This window comes from Falco peregrinus, chromosome 7 (assembly GCF_023634155.1).
Source record: "Falco peregrinus isolate bFalPer1 chromosome 7, bFalPer1.pri, whole genome shotgun sequence".
NCBI classification, from domain to species: domain Eukaryota; kingdom Metazoa; phylum Chordata; class Aves; order Falconiformes; family Falconidae; genus Falco; species Falco peregrinus.
The window spans coordinates 16,736,671-16,758,786 of record NC_073727.1 but is presented as its reverse complement, the minus strand read 5'-3'; the positions used below and the strand labels follow the sequence as shown (position 1 = coordinate 16,758,786).

The window sequence follows — 22,116 nt, the reverse complement described above, 5'->3', positions numbered from 1 at the left end:
GAGAAAATGAAATGCTCAAGTGAAACCATGATGTGATGTGGACATTGCTGACAGCACCGGTGTGATTTGGGGTCTTTGCTCAGTTTACTGTTTTACTTTAATCCCTCTTGTATGTGGTGGACCTTCCCTTTGCTGCTTTATTAGAGGAATAAATTGGATGCTCCCTTCTATTCACAATCTATCTTGTAGCAGGTTGGACGCCTTTCATTGTTCCTTGCTTCCAGGCAGCCTGAAGAAGCTTCTGATTTCTTTTGGAGGCTTTGAGCAGCAATCTTCCCACTTGGGGAAGATGATTAGAGATATATAAACCAGAAATCGATATTTAGCTTTCATGTAGACACTGATGGCTCAGTACAATAGCCTGAGCTTTAGAGGTATCTTGGATTATCCAGCAGTTCTCCAGTGGGGTGTCAGAGCTAATGAAGGTCTTGAAAGAGGTCTGCACCTTCCTAGCATGGCAGGTGAGGTCAGATAGGATCCACAGGGTCTAAGATGACCCAAAGGGCTTATGATTAGGCAACCAAATCCTGCTTCTGAGGTTTGGTTTGCAGGTTCAGATATATAACTATGTATCTACATACAGTGTCTACCTATGAACTAAGGCTCTAAACTTCCTAAGTTGATATTTGGTTCAGTTCCTGCACACATACTCTGCTGAAATCAACACAGTTATACTGTTGCAAGGAGAGTGTAAGGAAGAGGAGAATCAGTCCTAGGATACCTGGATAAGGTTTGGCAGGATGAACTCTTCATGAAGCCCTCCACACTTCTGCCATAATGCATATTACTTTTCTCTCCTCCAGGGTCCCACAATGTTAGCTTCTCGGTGTTTAACAAAGGAAAGTGAGTAAAAATCCTTTTCTCTCTTTTTCTGTTGTTTCATATGGAGGCACAGCTGCATATGAGTCTAGGATAAGTGCATGATGTTTTTGCTGAACCTTGTGTTTCATTGCTTAGAAATGAGGTTTTGCTATCTTGAGAGGATGGTCATCAGATTGGGAATGAAAAGGCAGAATGTTTCTGCCCCAAGCGTCTCTGCTTTTGGGATTTAATACTTTAGATTCAGTGCCTGAAGCGTAAGTTATCTGTTAAACCTAGCCGAATAAAATCCTGTCACCACGCTTTTAACTCTTCATCCAAATGGGAAAGAACTTAGCCATAATAGCAGGTGAAAATGATACTGTCAAAACCATACTTTAATATGGGACAGTACTTCTAAGAAAGAATTTCAGCTGTTAATGGAGTCTCATAAATTTATGCCTCCACGTGCTGGTCAAGGGTGATGCTGTTCCTTGTAGAAATGTTCCACTGTTCCTCTGGAGAGCAACTGTCTAGTTCTGCCAAAAGAAGGTCTACTTAAGTTAAATGGCCAATGTTCTCTGAGGCATTTTCTCTCTCTTGCAGGTCAGCAGTACACAAAGATGCTTGGCTCATCAGTGCCAAACAGGAACTTTTCCTGTATCAAACGTATTCAGGTATTGCACTGATCCACCTCACCGGCTGCACTGTCTTTGGCAACCCAAGCGTGGTCTAAGACAAGACCTCTCACTGTTGCCCTTCCCAAAGGCCTAATCCTGTTGTGTCCTTGTTTTGAGTGTGCCACTCCCCTGGTATGGGCTTGACTAAACAAAAAGCTGCAGATGAAAAATTTCAAGATGATGTGCTAAGGCTGGATGTGCTGCCATGGGCTACATTCTACATCCCCAGTGAGTTAGTGCTCCTCTCGGGCAGGGATATGTTTGAACTCTGTTTTGGACAGCCTAACCTGAGACAGTCAGCTACAGGAAAGCCATATGGCAGGGTCTGGAATGACATTGCTTTATTGTTGGTCCTTTTCCTGTCAGATCAGTTGTAGGCTCGAGATGTTGCATCTAGAGAAACTTTTCCCCCCTTAAATCATGCTGCATTTGGTAAGGTTGAGATCTTAGAAGTGCAGACCTTAGGATGAGATAGATCCCACATCAACTATCAGGAGGAGATAGTGTTCAGCTTTTCCAAAAATTGAGTTCTGGATAAATGGTGAATGGCAGGTTACTACACCACTAATTAAAAAAAACAAACAAAAACGCCACAAAAAAAATAAGGTACATTAACAATAACAACCTCCTTGTGACGCTTCCAGCTATATTGTAGACAGCAGACAATGAAGTTCTGAGCACCCACGCAGGATTATGGTCATAGGCAATCACTGTCAGAGGTTCAGCAAGGCTGTATGCCCTACAGCCAAAGCAGAAGTAGGGTACCAGGGGCTGCAGAGCACTGGGCAACTGTTGACCTTAGAGGCTGTATAAAGCGGAAAGATTGCTTGGTTAACCTGCACAGGTCCTCAGCAGGGTCTCATCAGTTTTTTCCATTAAGTTGGCTGAAATTAATGTGATGAATGTACTAGTTCCTTATGGGCTGAATCTGAGACGCTTGTTTTTTTTAAAAGAAAGTAGCTAAGATGTACCTCTGTTATGTATATTGTTTATAGCATACAGCTTGTCGCCTATAAATTCAAAGCGCTTTGTAAAGGAGGGTGATTTTGTGTCCTTATTTACAAACTGAGGCACAGTAAAATGAACTAACCCTGCGTGAAGCTAGCTGTTGACAGAGCACCAGCAGAAACAAGATCTGCTGGATCTATCCAGTAGACTGTACTGTGCTAGCCAGTAGTCGATATTGTAGAAGTAAGGTTTAAATACCAGAGGAATTAACAAAAATTATATAGATGTAGACCAATGTCCCTTATCTTTTTTGCTAGTCTTTTTTTCAGTACTATAGAAGTACAATTGGTTGGTTAAACTATGACATTCGAGTGTAAGGTGGGTAAATGTCATTAAATAGAAAAACAGGTTTCCAGTGTGGAAGGGCATGATTATAACAGAGATAAAATCCTGAAAGATTCTCACGGTCACAATGTGGACGCTCCTTTGTCAGGTGTTCAGCTCCCTCTATTTGTCCCTGAAGCCTAAGGGATGATTGGAAAGCGTGGTAACATCTAAGCCTACAGGCTAAATTGAGAAGTGAGTCAGAGAAGGTCAAAAGGATTAAAAGTTTCACTTCCACTTTTTTTATTTGCAGAGCTCCTCAATAGCACAGAATATAACAATTTGTGATCTGAGCATGACAGATTTAGTCACTGCTAAATAACAGTCCAAGCAGTACAGTATTTCTCCTGTCATGCGGCCAAGTTACCCATGTTGTTACCTGGTGTAATCCCAGCGTCTGCCAAAAACCCCATAAAGGATCAGTGAGATGCTGGTTTCATTTACAAGAGTCTGTGGTGCTGGAAACACTGCAAGTGCACTGCTGACTTCAACCGAAATAGGGCAGGGATTAACTTTTCCAACACTGGCTTTTAGATTTCCCTTTTTCCTTCCTCTGCAGAGATAGCCTCTGTGTTCCCAGCTGGTGGGAGCCTTGGAGGAGGCACTGATCTTACTGTCACGGGGGATTTCTTTGAGGAGCCGGTGCAGGTCACTGCTGCAGGTAAGAGGACAGATGTGTGACATATATATTATTTTTTTTCCCCCAATAAAGTTGGTCATGATCCTGACCACAAAACCCAACTGATGTTCATGGATACCAGTGTGGGAGCTGTAGGACTCACCATTGGGAAGGTCCTGTTATTCTGACTGTGGACATGACCCGTTTTGCTTGCCTGATAGTAAAAGCCAAGGCTTTTAGCAAAGTGTTGACCTCTTTCAGAAACAAGATAGAAACACAGCTGAGCTGGAGCATGAACCCAAGTTTCTCACACAGCACATTTGTCTCCTTTTCCCACTGCCAGGTGTCCCCTGCAAAGTCAAGCATGTCTCTCCCCAGCAAATCAAATGCACCACTGAGCTCATTGGCCAGGACAGGAGGCTTGGTGCCCCCCAACCAGGTACAGTATTCAGATGACTGAAGGTCCAAAGAAGCAAACACATAGAAATGGAGGGCAAAAATCATTTGGTGATGAATGCAGTCAAGAAATGGGGCTTTCCAGAATGCTGTCTGCTTCAATGTCAAGCCAGTTTCTCCTAGGTTTGATAGGGAGGAGGACCACAAAAATGATCAGAGGGCTGGAACACCTCTGCCATGAGAAAAGGCTGAGAGAGTTGGGGTGGTTCAGCCTGGAGAAGAGAAGGCTCCAGGGAGACCTTATTGCAGCCTTCTCAGTACTTAAAGGGGGCTTATAAGAAAGATAGGGACAAATGTTTCAGCAGGGCATGTAGCGATTGGACAAGGGGGAATGTTTTTATACTGAAAAGAGGGGAGATCCAAACTAGATATGAGGAAAAAATTACTGATGATGAGAGTGGTGAGACACTGGCACAGAGAGGGGGGAGATGCCTCATCCCTGGGAACATTCGAGGCCAGGTTGGACAGGGCTCTGAGCAACCTGATCTAGTTGAAGATGTCCCTGCTCATAGCAGGGGTGGTGGTCTGGATGATCTTTAAGGTCCCTTCCAACTTAAACCATCCCGTGATTCTATATAGCAAGGAAAGGCAAGGTGGAGAGCTCAGCCCGCCACTTGCAGATGGGTGATTCTGGGAGGAAGGTCAGCCTGGTTTGTAGGGCTGTGGAAAACGAGGGGAGAAAAGTATGGATAATATTTAGAGGAAGGATAGCTGAACTAGAGCTACTGCAGAGGTTTCTGGGGACACTGCTTGAGTGGAGCATTGCAGTAGGAAACTATTGTGCATACAATGAATCTTAGCTCATTTTGACTGTGGGTTGTCTCAGTAACTTTTCCTATAAGAGTAGATGTGAGCTTGGGTGGATGCTCTGCTCTCTGTAGATTTTTTTGTATTTTCTTGTAGAGAATTTCAAGGTAGAACGAATCCCCTAAAGTGAGATCTGTGTTCTGCCCTGGACTGCAAAAAAGACCCACAAAGAGAGCCAATTTATTAAAATTTTCTGTTCTGGCCTGCCTCCTTACACAACTGATTCTAGTACGTGCTATGGAAGTTTTGTTGGCTGCTACTGAGAATGCTTTTGTTTTAACTTTCTAGGAAACAGAGGGCTTCTCTTTGAAGTCTGGGATGATGCCTCTGATCTGACAGAAGCAGGTCCTGGATATAGATGGCAGTTTGTACCTAATGCGAGTTCCTCAGTAAGACTTCTGTCTGGGGCAAAGAAGTCCTTCAGGTACTTAGTGATCTTAAAAAGAGATGAAGCCATGGCAATCGCCTTTAGTGGTGTAAGGTGTAGCAATAACATCTGACAGCTCTTTATAGCAGAGCCTTGCTGCATAGCTCCTATAAATCAAAGCAAACCCTCTGCTCTGAGGTCCTTTTGAAGCTCAAAATGTGCAGTGAAGTGTTTTATTTTTCCTTCTTTTACTTTCACTCAGTATTTCTACTCTACCTGGCCTAGATGTGCCGAAGTGCTGCAAAAAAAATAGCTACAGAGGTAGAAGGAACTCCAGTTAAAGGCTGTGTTGGGCTGGAGCTCTGGTCAGATGTGGAGCACCAGATCCTCAGCTGGTGTTGGCAGCTGCAGCACAGGTGGAGTTAATGGAAATAAATTTGCACCAAGCTGAGACAGTATCTGAGTCTTGTTGGTGTCCATTGCATCTTCAGATGCAGCCTTGAAAAGCTGTGCAATATGCAAGAATGCTTTCATTTTTCTATCACTTCTCTGTTTTTCTCAGTTGATCTTGTGTGTAATGTTGACCCTTTACCTGCCTGTTTGGGATTAAGACTGCTTGAGAAGAAATACACAAAAATGTGACCAACAGCAAAGCTATACTCATTTTCATGAGGCTGTCTTTTCCTTTTTGAACACTTCTGTAAAGCATAAATGACACTTAATGGGAAAATGGGTCGTCCTGAGGTTCCTTCAGTTTTAAAAGCTGAGATTTTGTTATAACTTGGTCTCACAGTCTCGTTAGACAGTGTACATGTGAAGGTGTGGTGTGGGGCTGGATTTTTTTGCAGTAACTTTTTTGTATATTAAGGTGGTTCTGTTTTTTCTTAGCTCCAGGCTTCGTGGATTTTTTGTGGCTCCTCAGACCAACAATTACACCTTCTGGATTCAGGCAGATAGCCAGGCATCTCTCTATTTAAGTTTATCCCAGGATCCAGAACATAAGGTATTACTTTTGGCAGAGAAAAAATAAGATCAGGATAGGAAATGGTTTTAAGGAAGGTCGTAACAAGTGGGATTTCTCCCAGAGTGAATTGACTTATTGGCCCTTGTGATGAATCTGTTGCAAAGTGCAATCTATATGATTATATTTGATTGGCCCCATCAGCTGCTCAGCTTGTGGAAAAACTCACTCTTCCAACCAGTCTTTGAATGACTTTTTCAGAAGACCTTTTCATTAGTTCAGCACATCACCACCACTAACAATCTGTGCAAGGGGACCTGGAGGCTTGCTGTTTGACTTCCTCAGTTTACTTCCTTTTTTGCCTGTTAAAATTTTGCCCTCTGAAAACATTGGTCCTTTCCTTTGTAAAGCTGAGAGGATGTTATAAATGAAGTTGATCTATTTCTCTGGGTTATTCTTAAACCTAGTAACTTAACAGGGCTAGAAGCAATATAAAGGACTTTTCTATTAAAAAAAAAAAGGGAAAAAAACCCCACCATCTCTCATGCTGCTAATGGTAAATGTACTACATCTCAGAAGGCTGTAGGCAATTCTTTTGTATTTGCAGGACATGTGATGTAGAACTGAAGAGTTCCCCATGCAACTTCTCATGGATGACTTGTTAAGGCTAGGGTTAGCTATAAAAATTATCTTTATGATACTGAAGCCTAAACCAGAGCTCTTTGAGATGATGGCTTTTCCCTGTATAGTAGGAAGGAATGTGTCAACCATCAATGCGCTGCTATCGGCACAAGTCTGTTTTTTTGGAGAGTGGTATTGGACAATGTGTCTTTTGACACCGGAGAAATGTCTTTGATTTGGTTGTTCTGGACACAGGTGAGGATAGCTTCTCTCCCTGCCGGCAATTCAGAGTGGTCTGAGAACTGGGTGAAGAGCTGGAGTGAGCGTTGGCAGCCAAAATCCCAGAAATTTGAGCTAACTGCTGGTTCGAAGTACTACCTGGAAGCGCTGCATCATGGAAAGGCACCCAGCAATGGGATGAGAGTCGGAGTCCAAATACATAACACGTGGCTGAATCCTCACGTGGTGAACAACTACTACATCGAGAGACATGAAATTCGGGCTCACGCCTTGCATCTTCCAGACATGCAGGTCAGTGCTGCATGCTTGACCCTGGGAGCTGGAGGAACCCTGATTCAGTTGACAGGGATGGCAGCAAATCCTGATTGTAAAGGTCTTGTCTGCACTAGATATGAAAGTGTGTTCCCACCGTGTTTTCAATTTGATGAGACAGTTGATGAGAATAGCATCATGAGCTGAAGGTCTTCATGGTTTTTACAAACATTGGTGGGCTCTGTAAACCCTATGGTTACATTATTACCTGCTTGCGTGTTAAAGCGTAAGCAATGCTGACTCCCTTCAGGTTTTATCTCACTCATTAAGGCCTCACCTTGTTAACTAATGCAAATTAGTACGAGTTTGGAATAGTTTTTATTTCCCCTCCTCTGTGACAGCACACTCTGTGTGTGTTACCTGGTCACCCAGATGCTGCAATCAGACAATAGAAGCTTTCAGCCTGATGAAGTGCTCAGCAATGATGGAAGTTTTTCCTGGTGGTTAAATCCCACAGCTGTGGGTCAGGAGCTTTAGGGGCCATTTGTGGCGGTGTGTCTGCACAGGTCATGTACCCCTTGCACTCCTGTTAATCTAAGAACAGAAGCCCAAGGCTTGTGTCAGGAGAGACCATGGAGGACAAGAGCAGTTTAAGAGTAGCTGAAGGGACTCTTGATTTACAGAGGCTTAAAAAGGAAAAATACAGGCCATAAAATCTTCCTTAGTAGAAGACATCAGGTATCAGCCTGTGCGTCTCATGCAGTTTGTACCTGTTTTCATTTATTTATTTGCTTATTTGCTTGCCAGATGTTGACTGTGTCTGGTACAGGGTATTTCAGTATCTCCTGGAATAACTCATTGCGCAGAATGATGCCCACAAATGCTACGGCTCGCCAGGTAGGTGTCGTGAAACACAGATACCCAGTCCTCTGCTGGGGTGTAATTGATGGAGCTCTGGTCCTTGACGGCAGTTAAGCACTTGTCCCAGAAGCTGAGATAAATTTTATATGATGAAGGGGTGATTTTTGTTACTGTGACTGTCTCGCAGTGACATTTTTGGAAAGACTGACTCCCAGGTACATGTTAAGCATAACACAGCATCTTTTCTTGGCCTGTCATGTCTGCAATGAAGTATGCGGTGTCTTCAGATACCAGAATCTTGGGCTTCTCCTTCAAGACCACATGTGTAGTGTATGGCTCTTGCTTCAGACAGGAGCTCCCATCTCACTTCTTCAAAATCCCATAGTCTCTTGGTGAGGTAGTTGGTCACTGTTAAAACTACTCTGGGTGATAGCTCCATGATAGCCATTGGACATCTAGTCAACAGAGCATCATGCAGATGCCCAGGCTGTGATATAGCTCATGTAAGAAATATGCATCTTTCTGAGGTGGCTGCTAGACACCTAAAGGATGTCTCACGCCCCTGAAGGGTATCAGACATGGAAGATTATGCTCTGTGTTGAGTTGAATTTTATTCTCTACCATTTGGCCACCTGCTTGTTCAGAGCTGCCTTGCCACTGGTCCTTAGCTCATGAAAAATGTAGTGATGATGTGTATGTTGAAGATCTCTGCTGAAATGATCCAGAGACCATTGTACTGTGATTGCTTTTCACTTTCTTAATTTTTTTTAAAGGTGCAAACAGCAATAGAGGAACTTCTTTCAATAGGATGTGAAACTGAGCCAACTTTGGCTAAAATCCTTTTCCGTGATGGCTTTGAGAAAGAAGGTAGTGATCTGTGAGAAATAAGCAGTATTTTTTGTGAGAGTAGATTTCCTTTTATGAAATAAATATACTTTAAACAGTTACTGACAGTAAATTTACACTTTTAATGGGTTTAAGTACATATGTTTAAGTTTCTCAGTTATTTGTTGTTTGTGTGTATTCTGATGGGGGAGTTCATCGAACTAATATTTAAAACCATATGATTAACATAATAATGAGTGATTCTTTCTGAATACTCTGTGTGACTTAGTCATATCACAACACGTTTATCAAAGCAGGTGATATGTTTTGCTTGTTAAAAACACTAGGAGTAGAGACCAAAAAAAATTGCAGCTTTTGGGGCATGTGGAATTATTCATGTTTCAGTCTGTCTGCTGAGGAAGCCAATCTGGTGTAGCCATAGCTGCAGCTCAGGCTGTGGAAGTGGCTGATTCTGACTCTGGAGGTCTTTGCTTTCAGTGTTCCTCGACGACTGGAAGTGAAACAGTGCAAATATCTGTGGTATACTTGACTGGTCAGGCAAGGTGTAAAACATCAATCGCTTCTGTAAAAAATATCAAATTATCGATAATGGTTTTCTAATATTGAAGGTATTGTGCACATCAGAAAGCTTCTCTAGTAGAAAGTAACTCCAGTAACACTGGCACAGGTTGCCCAGAGTGGTGATAGGTACCCCATCCCTGGAAACATTGAAGGTCAGGTTGGATAGAGCTCTGAGCAACCTGATCTGGTTGAAGATGTCCCTGCCCGAGGCACAGGGGTTTGACTAGATGGCCTTTAAAGGTCCCTTCCAACACAAACCATTCCATGATTCTATATTTGGCAACAATTACAGTATACTTATCCTATGCCAAAAAGTGGATGTTTGCCTAGAAACCTTGTATTGCATTCTTGTATTTGATATGGAGAGAGAGAACAGGTCCCAGCCAGTAATATGTATATTTGGTGATTGATTCCTTCAGGTGAAGGAAAGCAATTAACATTAATTAGGAGGAGAGGGAAGCTTTATATAGAAAAATGAAAATAGCAACTGGACATTCTTAATGTGATTCCAAAACTACAACTCTGACGACAAAAGAGAGAAAAACTTGAGCTAACAGCCAATGATAGTTCAACAGTACAGTGGGAATAAAAATTGATGTATAACAGATAGAACAAAGGAAAACTTGTATTTTCATTGATGATCGTAAAATGTAGATGATGTAAAAAGACAGCAGAACAACAGTGAAATTATGGCAAATGGATGCCAGGAAAATAGAAGAACAGTCACACACATTCAGACTTAGGGTCTACCTAGCCCAGTGTCCTGACTTCAGCAGAAACTAAAATAGATGCCTAGGGAAGAGTAAAAGCTGGATGATCATGTGTAATAATTCATCATTAATTCTCTCCAAATATGAAATATTTTCAACTCAATAACTTCCTGAGTGGAATGTCTTTTTTTTTTATTTTTAATTTAGTTACTTTCAGTGGCTCTCCTTTCCCTGTATTTACATAATCTACCCTTGAACACCGCTGAGCTGTGCTCATAATCTCTTCCAGTGAAGATTTCAACAGGTCCAACACATGTTGTGCAAAGAACAACTACTATTTCCTTTTGCCTTTTTTTAAAAACAAAAACCAAACAAACAACAAAACACCACCAAAACTCTATTAACTTCATTTTGTAGGCTTTATTTCCCTTACTAGAAGAAAAGGTGAATTGTCAGTATGTGGTGACAGAAGAAAGCCTTTCATGTTCAAGGAAGGAAAGAAATCCTAGCAGTTTTTCAGCAGCGTGGTTGATAGACCAATAGCACAAATATCCCAAAGGGGAAGGTGGATTGGCTGAGGCTTTACCCATCAATATCTAGCTTTGCCTGAGTGTTTTCTGGAAAGGAAGGGTGGGTTTGGTCAAACACACTCTATATGGCTGAAGGCTGCTTTTTGCCACGAGGTTTTATGGTCAGAACAGTAATCTAATGGTCCCTACTCCTGTCTTCTGGCACCCTTTAAGGTGGGGGATAATCGCCCTGCAGATGTTCATCATTTATCTGATGCAGGAGAATATTTAAGTGTAGGACTGTCTGACTAATTTTACATACCTGCTTTCTGTATTTTCATGAATCTCTTGACTGTACTGGTGTCTTATGAATTGTTTTCAAGTGTCCTGTTCCCTCTTGGTTTTTTATCTCTGTCAGATATGAAGGATGTCATTGCCACAGGACACATCGTCAGCGGAACAGAGCCTTTCTGTGGGAGGTTCAGTGTTCACAGACCAAGCCAGCTGGTGAAAACTTCCCGCTCAACTCTACCAAGATATGATCTTACCAAATACACACATGTAGGTGGCTGCTCTTGAGTTGGTTGCACTGGGGACTGAATATAAGAGCCCAACCAGCAACATAATAGCATCTGGTCTGCTTAGACTTCCCCCAAGTACATGAAGGATCATGTCTTTGGACTACGCTTGTGGTCAGAGGAGAGCATCTTTGGTTGGGTGGATAGTCTGAGAGCCCTGAGGCATAGATATTTTTTAACACATCTGGCTGTTATTTGGGGATGTAACTCTGGCTGAGGGAAAGGAAAAGGTGGGGTGGTGTTGGGAAAAGATGAAAGATGCAGGGATGACCTCTGCTTAAGAAAAGGAAAAAAAATCCCTTATCTGGTTTCCAGTCTCACCCACTTTTCTGGTCATCTTCTACATCTACTTTTAATAGGAATAAGGTCCTGATTTCAACTCTTACCCTTTCTTTTTCACCTGGGGGAAGGCAAATTCTTGGGGGTTGCAAGGAAGGAGGTGGGAGGGAAAGACTCATCTCCAAAGCCCCCTGCAGTCCTTCCAGATTCCTTCCAGGTCATCACAGATCTCTTCCAGTCCTATTTCCCCACCTTGTACACATCCTAAACCTTGCATCTTGCAAATCAAACCAAATCTCCAGTCTCTGTTCCTCCCGCCCAGGTACTTGATGTCCCCACTGACACTTACCAGCTATGTTTTGCCCCAAAACTGAGGCCTAAGGGATCAGTTTCACACTATGTGGTGGCACACAGGTCACCTGGATGCCTTGCACTGTCTTCTCTGGGTGCTATTCAAGGCAATTTGGCCTTAAGCGGTGGGCTTCATTGCTGACCTTGAACGACATGTCTCCCTACTAACATTAAACTGGGATTTAAACAGAATATAATATCTTCTACAGGCATTACATACAAATTATGTGTGGTTTGATTTGTGAATTTTTTTCCCCATTTTTTGCAGGTGTGTTTTGCACATAAAGGCCTTATGAGCAAAATCCTTAATATCTTGATGTCCTACACCAACGTCTCTTTAAGTTCAGTGAAAAGGAACCTCACCTGCCTATGGGATTTCAATGAAACTGACTCTAAAAGGTATCCAGACACCTGTAGTTTCCCGAGATTGTTTTCCATAGTAAGGTGTACAAGGAAAACTGTGAGAAGTTCTTATTTGTATAGGAACAAACTGTCAGTTGGAGTAAGCTGATACACTCTTTGTGTCTGCAGAGGCATTCCCAGAATGTGCTTCCATTCTTTTTGAGGATGTACTGAGATAATTTGCATGTTTCTTGTTATATGCATGATCTCACCTTAGTAATTCACAGATGGAGTTTGTTCTGTCTCTGGTAACACCAAAAGGTTTCAGAGGACATGAATTTCCCAGTTTCTCTGGCAACAGTCAGTGGATTTTTCTGCAGTGAGATAGAGTTAGGAATTGATTCCCCCCCCGAAACATCAAGAGATCATTGGTACACAAAGTTTCAAAGAATGCTTTATTCTTTGATTTTCTTTATTCACTTAGAATTACATAGGTAGAAAACACTTGGTGTTAGATGTAAAACTTGGGTCAGGCAGACTTAGGAGTGCCTTAGGAACTTACCCAAGCTGCCAACTTCACTTTGTGATCTGTAAGGCTGTGTTGAGGGGGATGGGTGCATACCTGCAAGGGGAAGAAGGGGTTGGTGTTAATTTACTATGCGGTGGAGAAAGCTGGGAGCCTTGAGCAAACATCTGGTATTCTCAAGGGGCCTGAACTCTGCCTGACCCCCGTTCAGATTACTGCTGTTGTAGTGTCTTGCCAAGACTAGAGTGATGGTATTCATTCCCACATCCCACTCTTGTGATGCAGAGGAGGACACCTGAGCAGAGATCTAAAGCTTTATCTCTTCCTATGGGGAGCCCAAGACATAGAAAATGATCACAAGCCATTGAGCAAGTGTCTTATGTATGAGTAAATGAGTAAACAGTAGTAACAACAGCAGTACTTGACATTACCTGGAAGCTTCACAAAGCATCTCAAAAGTCGATGATTGCACTATCTCACAGCAAAAGTGACCTTGCACAACCTTGCTGTCTTCCAGCTGGACATTCACCTGCACTGACCTCTGGAAGGGGTGTGTGAATCTCTCCACACTTCTCCAGGACCTCCCTGCCAATTCCCCAGTGTTTGTGCATCAGATAGACTTGCTGAGCCCTGTGCTGCGAAAGAAAACATCTGCGTCATATTACCTTGATGAAGTCATCATCTCAGACAGAGCTGTGACTGGTAAAGGAATCTATTTTTTTTTTTTCCTCTTAATGTTACTGTGTTTCCAGGGTACTCCATTAAAATCTTTAATGATAAGGCCAGTTGAAACTTTTTCAAAGGGGAAGGGTATTTCACAACAGGCACAAAAATAATTTTGCTTTCTTGATTTTTTTTTTTTGTGTGTGAAAGCAATCAAGAAGGAATTGCCAAATTTGGGGTTTTGAAAATGTGTTTCTATAAATGAACCTCTTGCATTGTCTTACCCAGACAAAACCAAACACCCCACTCCCCACCCCCCAATAAGTTTCCAGCTATGAAATGAAAATAACTTAGGCATAGTGACAGCTGTTCTCCTTGCTCTAATGAATGCTTGTGCTTTTTTTCTTTCAGTTTCTCGGAGACATCCCAAGCCACCTTGGCCAGGTGGGAGGATAGTTGAAGCAGTGTCTGTAGTAGGGTCATCTCCCACTTACAATGTGTCCTGGGTGGTGTCTGGCTGTGGTGCAAGTCTGCCTCTTCTCTCTCTAAGGTAGGAACAGTGAGGAGATCATCTCAATAACCTGTAATACCTCTCACAGTTTCCCCTGACATGTCTGGGACTGGTTGTCATCTAAGACAGGACATAAGAGGCAGTGGAGGATAAGACTGCAGCTTGGCAACCACTGTGCTTTCACTACAGTCTTCTCCAGGCATTTCAAATGGGCTGTGTTCAGCCTGTTTAGACTACTGAATCCTACACAGATGTCTATACTCGGTAGATGGGCTGCAGGTCTAAATTAAGATACTTAATTTCATTCTCAGTACATCTTTTGAGCTTTGCTCATCGTATAGGGTCTTGAACGTATATTGTAGACATCTGAGTGAATGTATCTGATTCTGGTATTGAAGTTCCATTGTATGAGTGAGATTCAGTTGCCGAACCAGAGGTGCTTAAGATGTTTCAGCTAATCTGGGGTTAAGAAGATATAACGTAGGACTAGAAGGAGATTCAAGCCCTTCTGGAGCAGTGGATGGAGATCAGCCAGAGATGCTCCCACCAATTACTGTGTTAAGCAATGTAAGTGCCTGAGATGGTTTCTATTCTGGAAGTCCCAAAAATGAAAGTGGAGGTAGAACCATAGACTAATCTTAGAGAGTGCAACATTAAAAAGCTACACTGGCAGACAGTAAATCCTATAAAAGTTGGATTGTATCCAGTTAAGACAAAACATGCCTGATGGGAATAATAGAGGCAGGCAAGGGAGAAGCTGAAATGATGCAGCCTCTTCACTGCAGCTGTTATTTTGGCTCAGTTACACCACCCAAACTGACTTGCCCAGGTGTCCATGGGAAACCTCCTTTCAGAAGATGAACCTCAGTCTGCTGTAACTTACTTTGGGTTTTTTTGTGTTCTTTCTTCTTTGTAGCAAATGCAAAGTACCATGTCATTAGTTTTGAGTGCTCTAAAACCAGCTAAATTCTCCTTTAAAAGGTGGCTAAGATCTGAAGAAAATTAGGTCTGGTTCCCAGGGCAGCCAAATCCTTGCATCTTCTGGTGAAATCTAAGGTTTTGGTGAATTCATCAATTACATTTGGGTTCAGAGACATAGTCCAAGTCAGCACAAAGGAAAAGATGGGCACAATCCAGTCTATATCTCATTTTTCCCAGTGTGACAGCTGCTCAGTGGCAGCTCAGACTGTTGTCCTGCAAAGCCCAAGTCTAAGAAGTTAGGACATAAAAATGTTAAACCACATCTCAGACCTAGCTGTTATGTAGAAGTCATCTAGCACAGCACAGAAGGATTTAACTTGTGAAAATCCATCCTTGAAAAGCACATTTAATTGCCAGTGTCAACTGCAGTGTTTTTATATGAACCACTGATGGTAAAGCAAGGATGAGAATACAGGGGGATGTCTGTGGGGTTTAATATGCATAAACAGAGTTGTAACTAACAGAAAGAGGGGAAATTTTTACTCCTGTGTGTAGCCTTTACAAGACTGACATTAGAATACTACATACAGCACTGATGACCGCATTTTTCAAAGGGATTTAGAAAAACTGGGGAGGGGGCTGTGGAGTCATGATCATGATTATGGGGCTGAAGAAAATGTGTAGGAGAGAAAGATTTAAGAAGCTCAACCTGCTTAGCTTGTAAAAAGAGGATTAAGAGATGGATTGATCACAGTACTTCTCACCAGGAGATAAAAAAGAAAGAAAGAAAAAAAGGGTGCTGGCACTGGTGGGCTTCTTCACCTCACAGAGGAAGATGTAAGAGAAACCAGTGTGTGATGCTGAGGCCAGGAAGACTGAGAACAGAAATCAGTGTGTGCTTTAAAAATGAGTGGGCTGATCACTGTCTTTGGATATCTTCAGAATAAACTTGGCTCTTCCTCTTAACTGAGCCTGTGCCGTGCTTTAGTCTAATACAACTTGCTGCTGTCGGGACAGGAATATTAGCTATTATCTGATGTACTGGCTGTACATCAGACCAGAAGGGTCAGTGGATCGTTTGATTTTGTGTTCTTGAAATTTGCTCTGCAGAAGCCGCCGCTGAGCTCTGGGTCGTCAGCTGTTATCCCTACACGTACCCACACGGGGGCACCATTGTACCGCAGAGAATCTCATTTTTCTTTGAAAAAAATAATTTTAGTGGCAAGGGAGGAAATACTTTAAGTTTTAGAAACTGAGCCTTGGGTGAGCTTTAATACACAAAAATTATCACTGTCATTCAGGAGAGGTAAGATTTTGATAGGCTGGAGGAGACTACAGAATGAAGTAGGGGAAGATTTTTGCATTGATGTTATAGCTTGCTGTCCAGGCTGCATTGAATTGGTCCTTTAAAAACACCACTACCGGGATAGAATGTGCTCATGCTTGGTGCTGTATGAACTATGTCTTCTACCATATTTTTTTAAAAAAAGTGTTTTCCCTTTTGTTTCTCTTGTATGCATTGCCTATGTTGTGTAGGTATAAGTTGGGAGTATTTGATTCCAGTTGAGCTCTGAATGTGTTCTCCTTGGGTCCTTCAAGAGTGTTGTTCCCATAGGTGTGTCTCTGCTGCTGGTTGACATGGAGGTGTCAGGAGTGGGGGTTCTTGACTGCTGATGCCTTCAGGTGAATCCTTTCTGTCACACAGAGGTGCTTTGCTTGCGGAGGGCTCTAAGGAGTACAGCTACCTCTATGTCGCCACGGAGGATGTGAGGGTCAGCCTCACCATTCAAAGAGTGCAAAAGTCATCCCCACCTATTGGAGGAACCTTCCACATCCACTTGGCCAATACAGTCATATCAGGTAAAAAAAGATGCAAATATAGGTCCTGGATTTCCTTTGCAGGAAGCCAAGTGAAGCACAACCTTGGAAATGCCTGGGGTACAGGCTGGCAAGTTAAAACAGTAGTGACAGTTTGTAGATCTTTGTATTTGATGTCCTTCAAGACAGGAATTAAGGATTATAGGGAGGGCAGAATTTCTAGACATCAGGTATGGAGTTGTTCCAAAATAAAGACAGCCACTATGAAATACTTGCCTTAATATTAAATAACTTTGGATCCAATCCCGAACTAGGATTTTGCAACCCAAGGTTTTGTTATTCTGCTATTTCTTCAGCCTATGTACTTCTGGTTGTCTTGTATAACAAGATGCATGCAGGTTGGCAGGAATTTCATTCTCTTTTAGGATTACCAGGATTGGTAATTGGCTTGAAGATACTACAAAAGCTCTTGTGCATAGAATTGCTTGACTTCAATTAGTGACGCTTTTAGATGTGCTATGTTTTCTTGTCTTTGGTTTAAATAATCAAGGAGGATTAGAATGAAAGTTACCAGGTTAATCTGAACAAAAGCAATGAGAAAGTAACTGGTGACTCAGTTATAAAGCCAAATAACAAAACAGATAAATGTAGCCTTAGAATATTTGTGAAATAACTCTTTTCTGCATGTTGTTACTTAAGATTTTCATACAACAGCTGGAGGCTGTCTCTATGGTGTCATGCTTTGAATATCATCTTTCAAAAATGTACTCTGTTCCTCTTGCCCCATTCCCAGGTCTTGTGCTTTCCCTTCTTTCTTGTGAATTGGTTTAGAGAGACTTATTGTATCTGCAGCTTTGAATGGCTATGGGTGTTTATGTCAAAAGAACTAAAACTTAATTTGCATTTATTTGGGATTAGACTCTATAAAGTCTTCTTGATAGACTGACTTTTTTCACACCCATCTCATCTAGAAAGTTTCCAACCTTTCTAATTTGAAGGAAAATGATTTGCACACTGAATATTCATGTGTGATGTAATGTAAAAGTATTACTTAAAATTTGTGATGGTCCCAACTGGAGAGAAATGTCTAGGTTTTCTTGGCTATTTAATAGTGCAGAAGATCTTCAGACTAGATATAAGGAAGAATTCATTTATGATCAGGTTGGTAAACACTGGAACATGTTGCCCAGAGAGGTGGTCGGTGCCCCATTCCTGGAAACATTAAAAGTCAGGCTGGATGGGGTTCTGAGCAACTTGATCTAGCTGAAGATGTCACTGCCCATGGCAGAGGGGTTGGACCAGAAGACCGTTAAAGGCCCTTCTGACTCAAACCATTCTATGATTCAGTTCCATGATTTTTTTGGCATTTGGGGTCCAGTAAATTTCTCTCTGCTGCTCTTTGGCAATTACAGAGGTTTGAACCACAACAGCCTTGCACCAACAGTGAAACACCTTTCTACTAGCCGGTAGCTGTGCTTCCCTAGGAGTGATAATAGTCATTGCTTTCTAATGTCTTTTGCAGATGTTTCAGTGCACATCTCCTCCCGCCATCTTCGCAAGCTTTTGCAAGACAACGTAGACAATTCTACAGCCCCGTACTTCAACACCAATGACTTCATTGTGACCAAAGACTCAAACTCTTGCTATGAAAGCATCTGGACACTCACTTGGAAAACAAAAACTGGAGACTTGCCCAATGTTATCAGAGTACAGTAATTTATATTACTAACATCCACTTTGAGCCCCATTCAATATCTTTGTCCTTAGCTGATTCATTCTCCCAACATGTTTTTATGGAGACACACATGTGACCTTAGACAATCTATCTTCTTATCAGGAACAGCAGCTTAAGCAAATTCCAGATTAGATGATTTAAAAACCAATTGCAGTTGCAGGAGGAGAAATTACATCATCAGAGCCTGTGCTTCAAAATAATGAGGAGGCTAGAAAGTAATTTCTGTGCTTTGTTGCAGTTCTGCACAATAAAGGGATTCCTATACTGAAATAAAATCTATTATAATCATGTTAATATTTCAGTACAGTAACTGAAGCTCAGTACAGGTTTGTGGCATCATTTATGGGCCAAGAATGTTTTTCTGTTTGGGTTCATATTTGGTTCTCACAAATCTCAGATGAAGGCTCAGTTCACACTCTCCCACCTCAAAATTTGTCATGCACAAAATGAAAAAATGAATTTTGACTTCAAGTAGAAGGATCTCTTTTGAATAAGTACTTAGACTGAGCTGCTTCCTCCTTCGAAAAGAAAACCTATTTCTTTGTATATTCAGCTTCTAAAAGTGTAAGATCATTTTCAACAAAGCAATGAGCTTTCATGCTCAAGACATTGGCCTAAAGGGTGAGAAAAGCTTGATCTGCATCTTCACCTGTAGCACAGTCTCTTGTTTCACCCAAAGTCATGTATTTGGGAAGCAGATGTTCAGAGCTCTTTCCATGCCTAATTCCAAATGATATTATTGAGTATTAGAAATTTATTTGCAAATCTGGCTCCTGAATCTCTGTGCCTCAGTTTGCAGTCTCTTTGCCTGCAAAGTTACAGTGGGAATGGGGAGGTGTTGTGATGTCTTGGATAATAAAGATTTAGACCTGGAGATAAGATTCCTGGAAGAGCTTGAGAGAAGGCTTCCAGGAGTTATTTGCAGCCTTGTGAAGACTCTGTATGAACAGTGGGGGTATGGTTTTAATTTCAAATCACAGAACAGAAAAGGGCAAGAAACTTAAATTCTTTTTTCTTTGGCAGGTCTCTGCCAAACACCTCACTGGTCTACAACCAACTGTTTCTAGTCGTGTGGTTTATGATGGGGGTGTATTTATTGGACCAATATTTGGGGACATGCTTGCTACCTTCAATAACAAAACACAGGTGAGTTAATGTGCTGTCACACTTCTTATTAATTTATCCAGGTTTTGTAGATCCAGGAGTCTCTTACATATTCAGGTACCCAGTTCTGTGTCTAAATCCTTTCAGAAATCTGTTCTGTGCTTTGCCATAAATTGGTCAGATTCTGCTCCCTGGTTTGGGGAGCAAGACTTTCCTCCAAGAGCTGTTGCAGGTGGGGAGAATGGTTATCATGGGTGATGGAAGGCAGTTTATTTCTTTTGAGGCAGTGGCCGTGGGCTGGCATCAGCTCTGTACAGCCACCCTTGGTGGGTCTTATGGTGCTGGCCACCAGACTTGAGAACGATGCTCTATTCATCTGCAGTGTTCCCACTGTTACACTGATGGGCAAAATAATTGAGATGGTGGCTGTGGTACTTGCCTGTGAATTAGACAAGTCCCTCAGCCTCTGTGGATCTCAATTCAGGTGTGACAAGGGAGTAAGGAAGGCCTCCTGGCTGAGTGGGTCTGCTGGACGGAAAAACGTGAGGCAAACCGTGCTCTTGGTTGCTGCAGAGCAGTGCTCATTGCTGGCTTTGCTCTCAGCAAAGACTGCCAGGCATGATAGCGATAACAGGGTGATGCTGGATATGCGCATAGGGCAGCTGTGTAGCATCTGGGGCTAGGTCACCTTGCTTTTTTGGTAAGCCTGTTCCCCAGAAATACAGGCTGTCCTTCCCACAGTGGCTCAACCACCTATTGTATCTTTGCCACCTGTGTTGCAGATATACCCTCAAACAGACCAAATGAAACAGAAAGGGCAGCAGCAATCAGATTTCCTCTTTATATTTGAAGCTTTATTCTGGCTTGCTGCTAGCAACAAGTACAAAAATATCCCTCTATTTATTGTGTCTCCATTTCAGCAGAGTGCTTGGCAACTCTGTGCCTCTTGTGTTTCTTGGAGATAGTCTGCTTTTGCTTTTTGCAAGCGTTTGTGTTCCGCTGGTACACCCTTAATACCTGGGAGAGAGATGAAGAGGGGCTCTCCTATGCCCTAGCTGTGCCAATTGGCTCTTTTGAGATACCAGGATGTCAGAAGAGATATCTAATTATAACTTTTGTTAGATAATCAAGGTCACAGCCCAGCTTTCTTCTTTCAGCATGAGCAACAAGGGGAAAAAAACCAGATTTGATGGCTGCGTGCTGAAAATACATGTTCTGGGATTCATTCTAATCAGCCTTTCAGGGGGCTTTAAATACAATAAACTTGTTCCCAGGCTGGGGTGGGAAAGACTGGGTTGCGGCACACAAGGTTTTCCATAGATCACTAGAAGAACAGGAATTGCGAGGAGCTGTGGCATCCCAGCAAGACGGGAGATAAGATCCTGCAGGTACCGAGAAAGGGTGTCGATACAGCTTCCAAAGCTGTGCTCTGCTTTGCCGAAGGTGAGCCCTAACGAGCCTTGCAATTAAATTTGTGATGAGGTTGCCATAGGATAAACAGCTGTCTGACTGTGCTCTCCTCTGGCACAGGCCAAGTGCTCTTGGTAGCTCAGGGTGGCTACCAGCATCACTCTGCAGGTCTCCCAGGGGGATGTGGCTGTAGAAAACACCTCTGTTCCCAGCTTTAGGGTAACCTTCTTCTCTGTCTCCAGGTGGTGGTGGTGGTGAATGATGTCCTTGCAAACTGCTCTGGTTCATGCTCTTTCCAGTTCAGCCAGGAGCTGACACCCTTAGTCACTGATGTGGAGTATTCATCAGGTAATGGGGCTCTGTGTCTGGACAAAATGGCAAAAGTAATGTTCTGTGAAAAAGATCTGCCAGATGCTGATGACTTGGTGTGCATGTGTATTCTTTTGGAAATTTCTGATTTTATGGAAACTGTGGTTTCTGGTGGGGTACTTCTGATCAGCTCCAGTCTTAAAGTATGTAACACAGACATGTTTTTACAGCAATGTTGAGATAGTAGAGGTGCAAAGAGAAAAATAGCAATAATCTTGGCACTTAAAGCAAAAGGTGGTTCTCAGTGCCAGTTATTTTTAATAACTGTAAGGAAATACATAATAGCTGGACAGGGACAGGCGGAAATAAATGTTATGGGGGACAATGAGAGATCATTGGTGGTGTAGTTTTTAGGAGGTCCTGATGAAAATGGTAAAAAATTTTTAACTGTTGGTTGAAATTAACTCCTGGGCATTGCTACACAAAAATTCATGAGTCATCTTGTTACTTATATTCCTTCAGATGATAGGTCCCAGGCCACAGTAGTTATCAGGGGAGCTGGCTTCACTGTGGAGAAGCCAGCCTTGCAAGTGGAGGTGAACAACACTATCTGCCACGTCATAATGTTGAATCAATACAAAGTGGTTTGCCAGATGGAGAGGCTGCCAGTTGGAGTCTACAAGCTGACACTACTGGTGAGACCTTATGGCTTCGCACTCAATGGCAGCACAAGAGAAGGCATCTTCCTAAGAGTTGACCCAAAGCTGGTAGCTATTGAACCTCCTACAGCTTCAGAGATTGGTAGGTCTGAATACCAAGCCAACTCTAAAGGGACATCTGCTTTCTGTTGCTTACTTTTCATGGTGTGTCTTAGTTCTGTAGTTTCACTACTAAGGTCTTCACCTGATGAAAAAGCTGTAATATGGCTGGACACATCATGTGTACCCCA

The 22,116-nt window shown here is 42.4% G+C and overlaps 1 protein-coding gene across 2 annotated transcripts in view; it reads left to right on the top strand.

The window, feature by feature from the left end:
* The window catches only part of PKHD1 (PKHD1 ciliary IPT domain containing fibrocystin/polyductin), a 279,722-nt gene that overhangs the window by 20,061 nt on the left and 237,545 nt on the right, over positions 1–22,116 (top strand). For both annotated transcript variants that reach the window (XM_027789196.2, XM_027789199.2), the window contains exons 11-28: positions 804–843; positions 1,405–1,475; positions 3,370–3,471; positions 3,773–3,868; positions 4,981–5,116; positions 5,948–6,062; positions 6,897–7,172; positions 7,941–8,030; positions 8,768–8,861; positions 11,039–11,181; positions 12,097–12,227; positions 13,214–13,398; positions 13,771–13,909; positions 16,497–16,651; positions 18,132–18,316; positions 19,368–19,490; positions 21,101–21,206; positions 21,690–21,968. In XM_027789196.2, the coding sequence (XP_027644997.2) occupies positions 804–843; positions 1,405–1,475; positions 3,370–3,471; positions 3,773–3,868; positions 4,981–5,116; positions 5,948–6,062; positions 6,897–7,172; positions 7,941–8,030; positions 8,768–8,861; positions 11,039–11,181; positions 12,097–12,227; positions 13,214–13,398; positions 13,771–13,909; positions 16,497–16,651; positions 18,132–18,316; positions 19,368–19,490; positions 21,101–21,206; positions 21,690–21,968 (2,466 nt within the window). The remainder of the gene's footprint in view (positions 1–803; positions 844–1,404; positions 1,476–3,369; positions 3,472–3,772; positions 3,869–4,980; positions 5,117–5,947; positions 6,063–6,896; positions 7,173–7,940; positions 8,031–8,767; positions 8,862–11,038; positions 11,182–12,096; positions 12,228–13,213; positions 13,399–13,770; positions 13,910–16,496; positions 16,652–18,131; positions 18,317–19,367; positions 19,491–21,100; positions 21,207–21,689; positions 21,969–22,116) is intronic.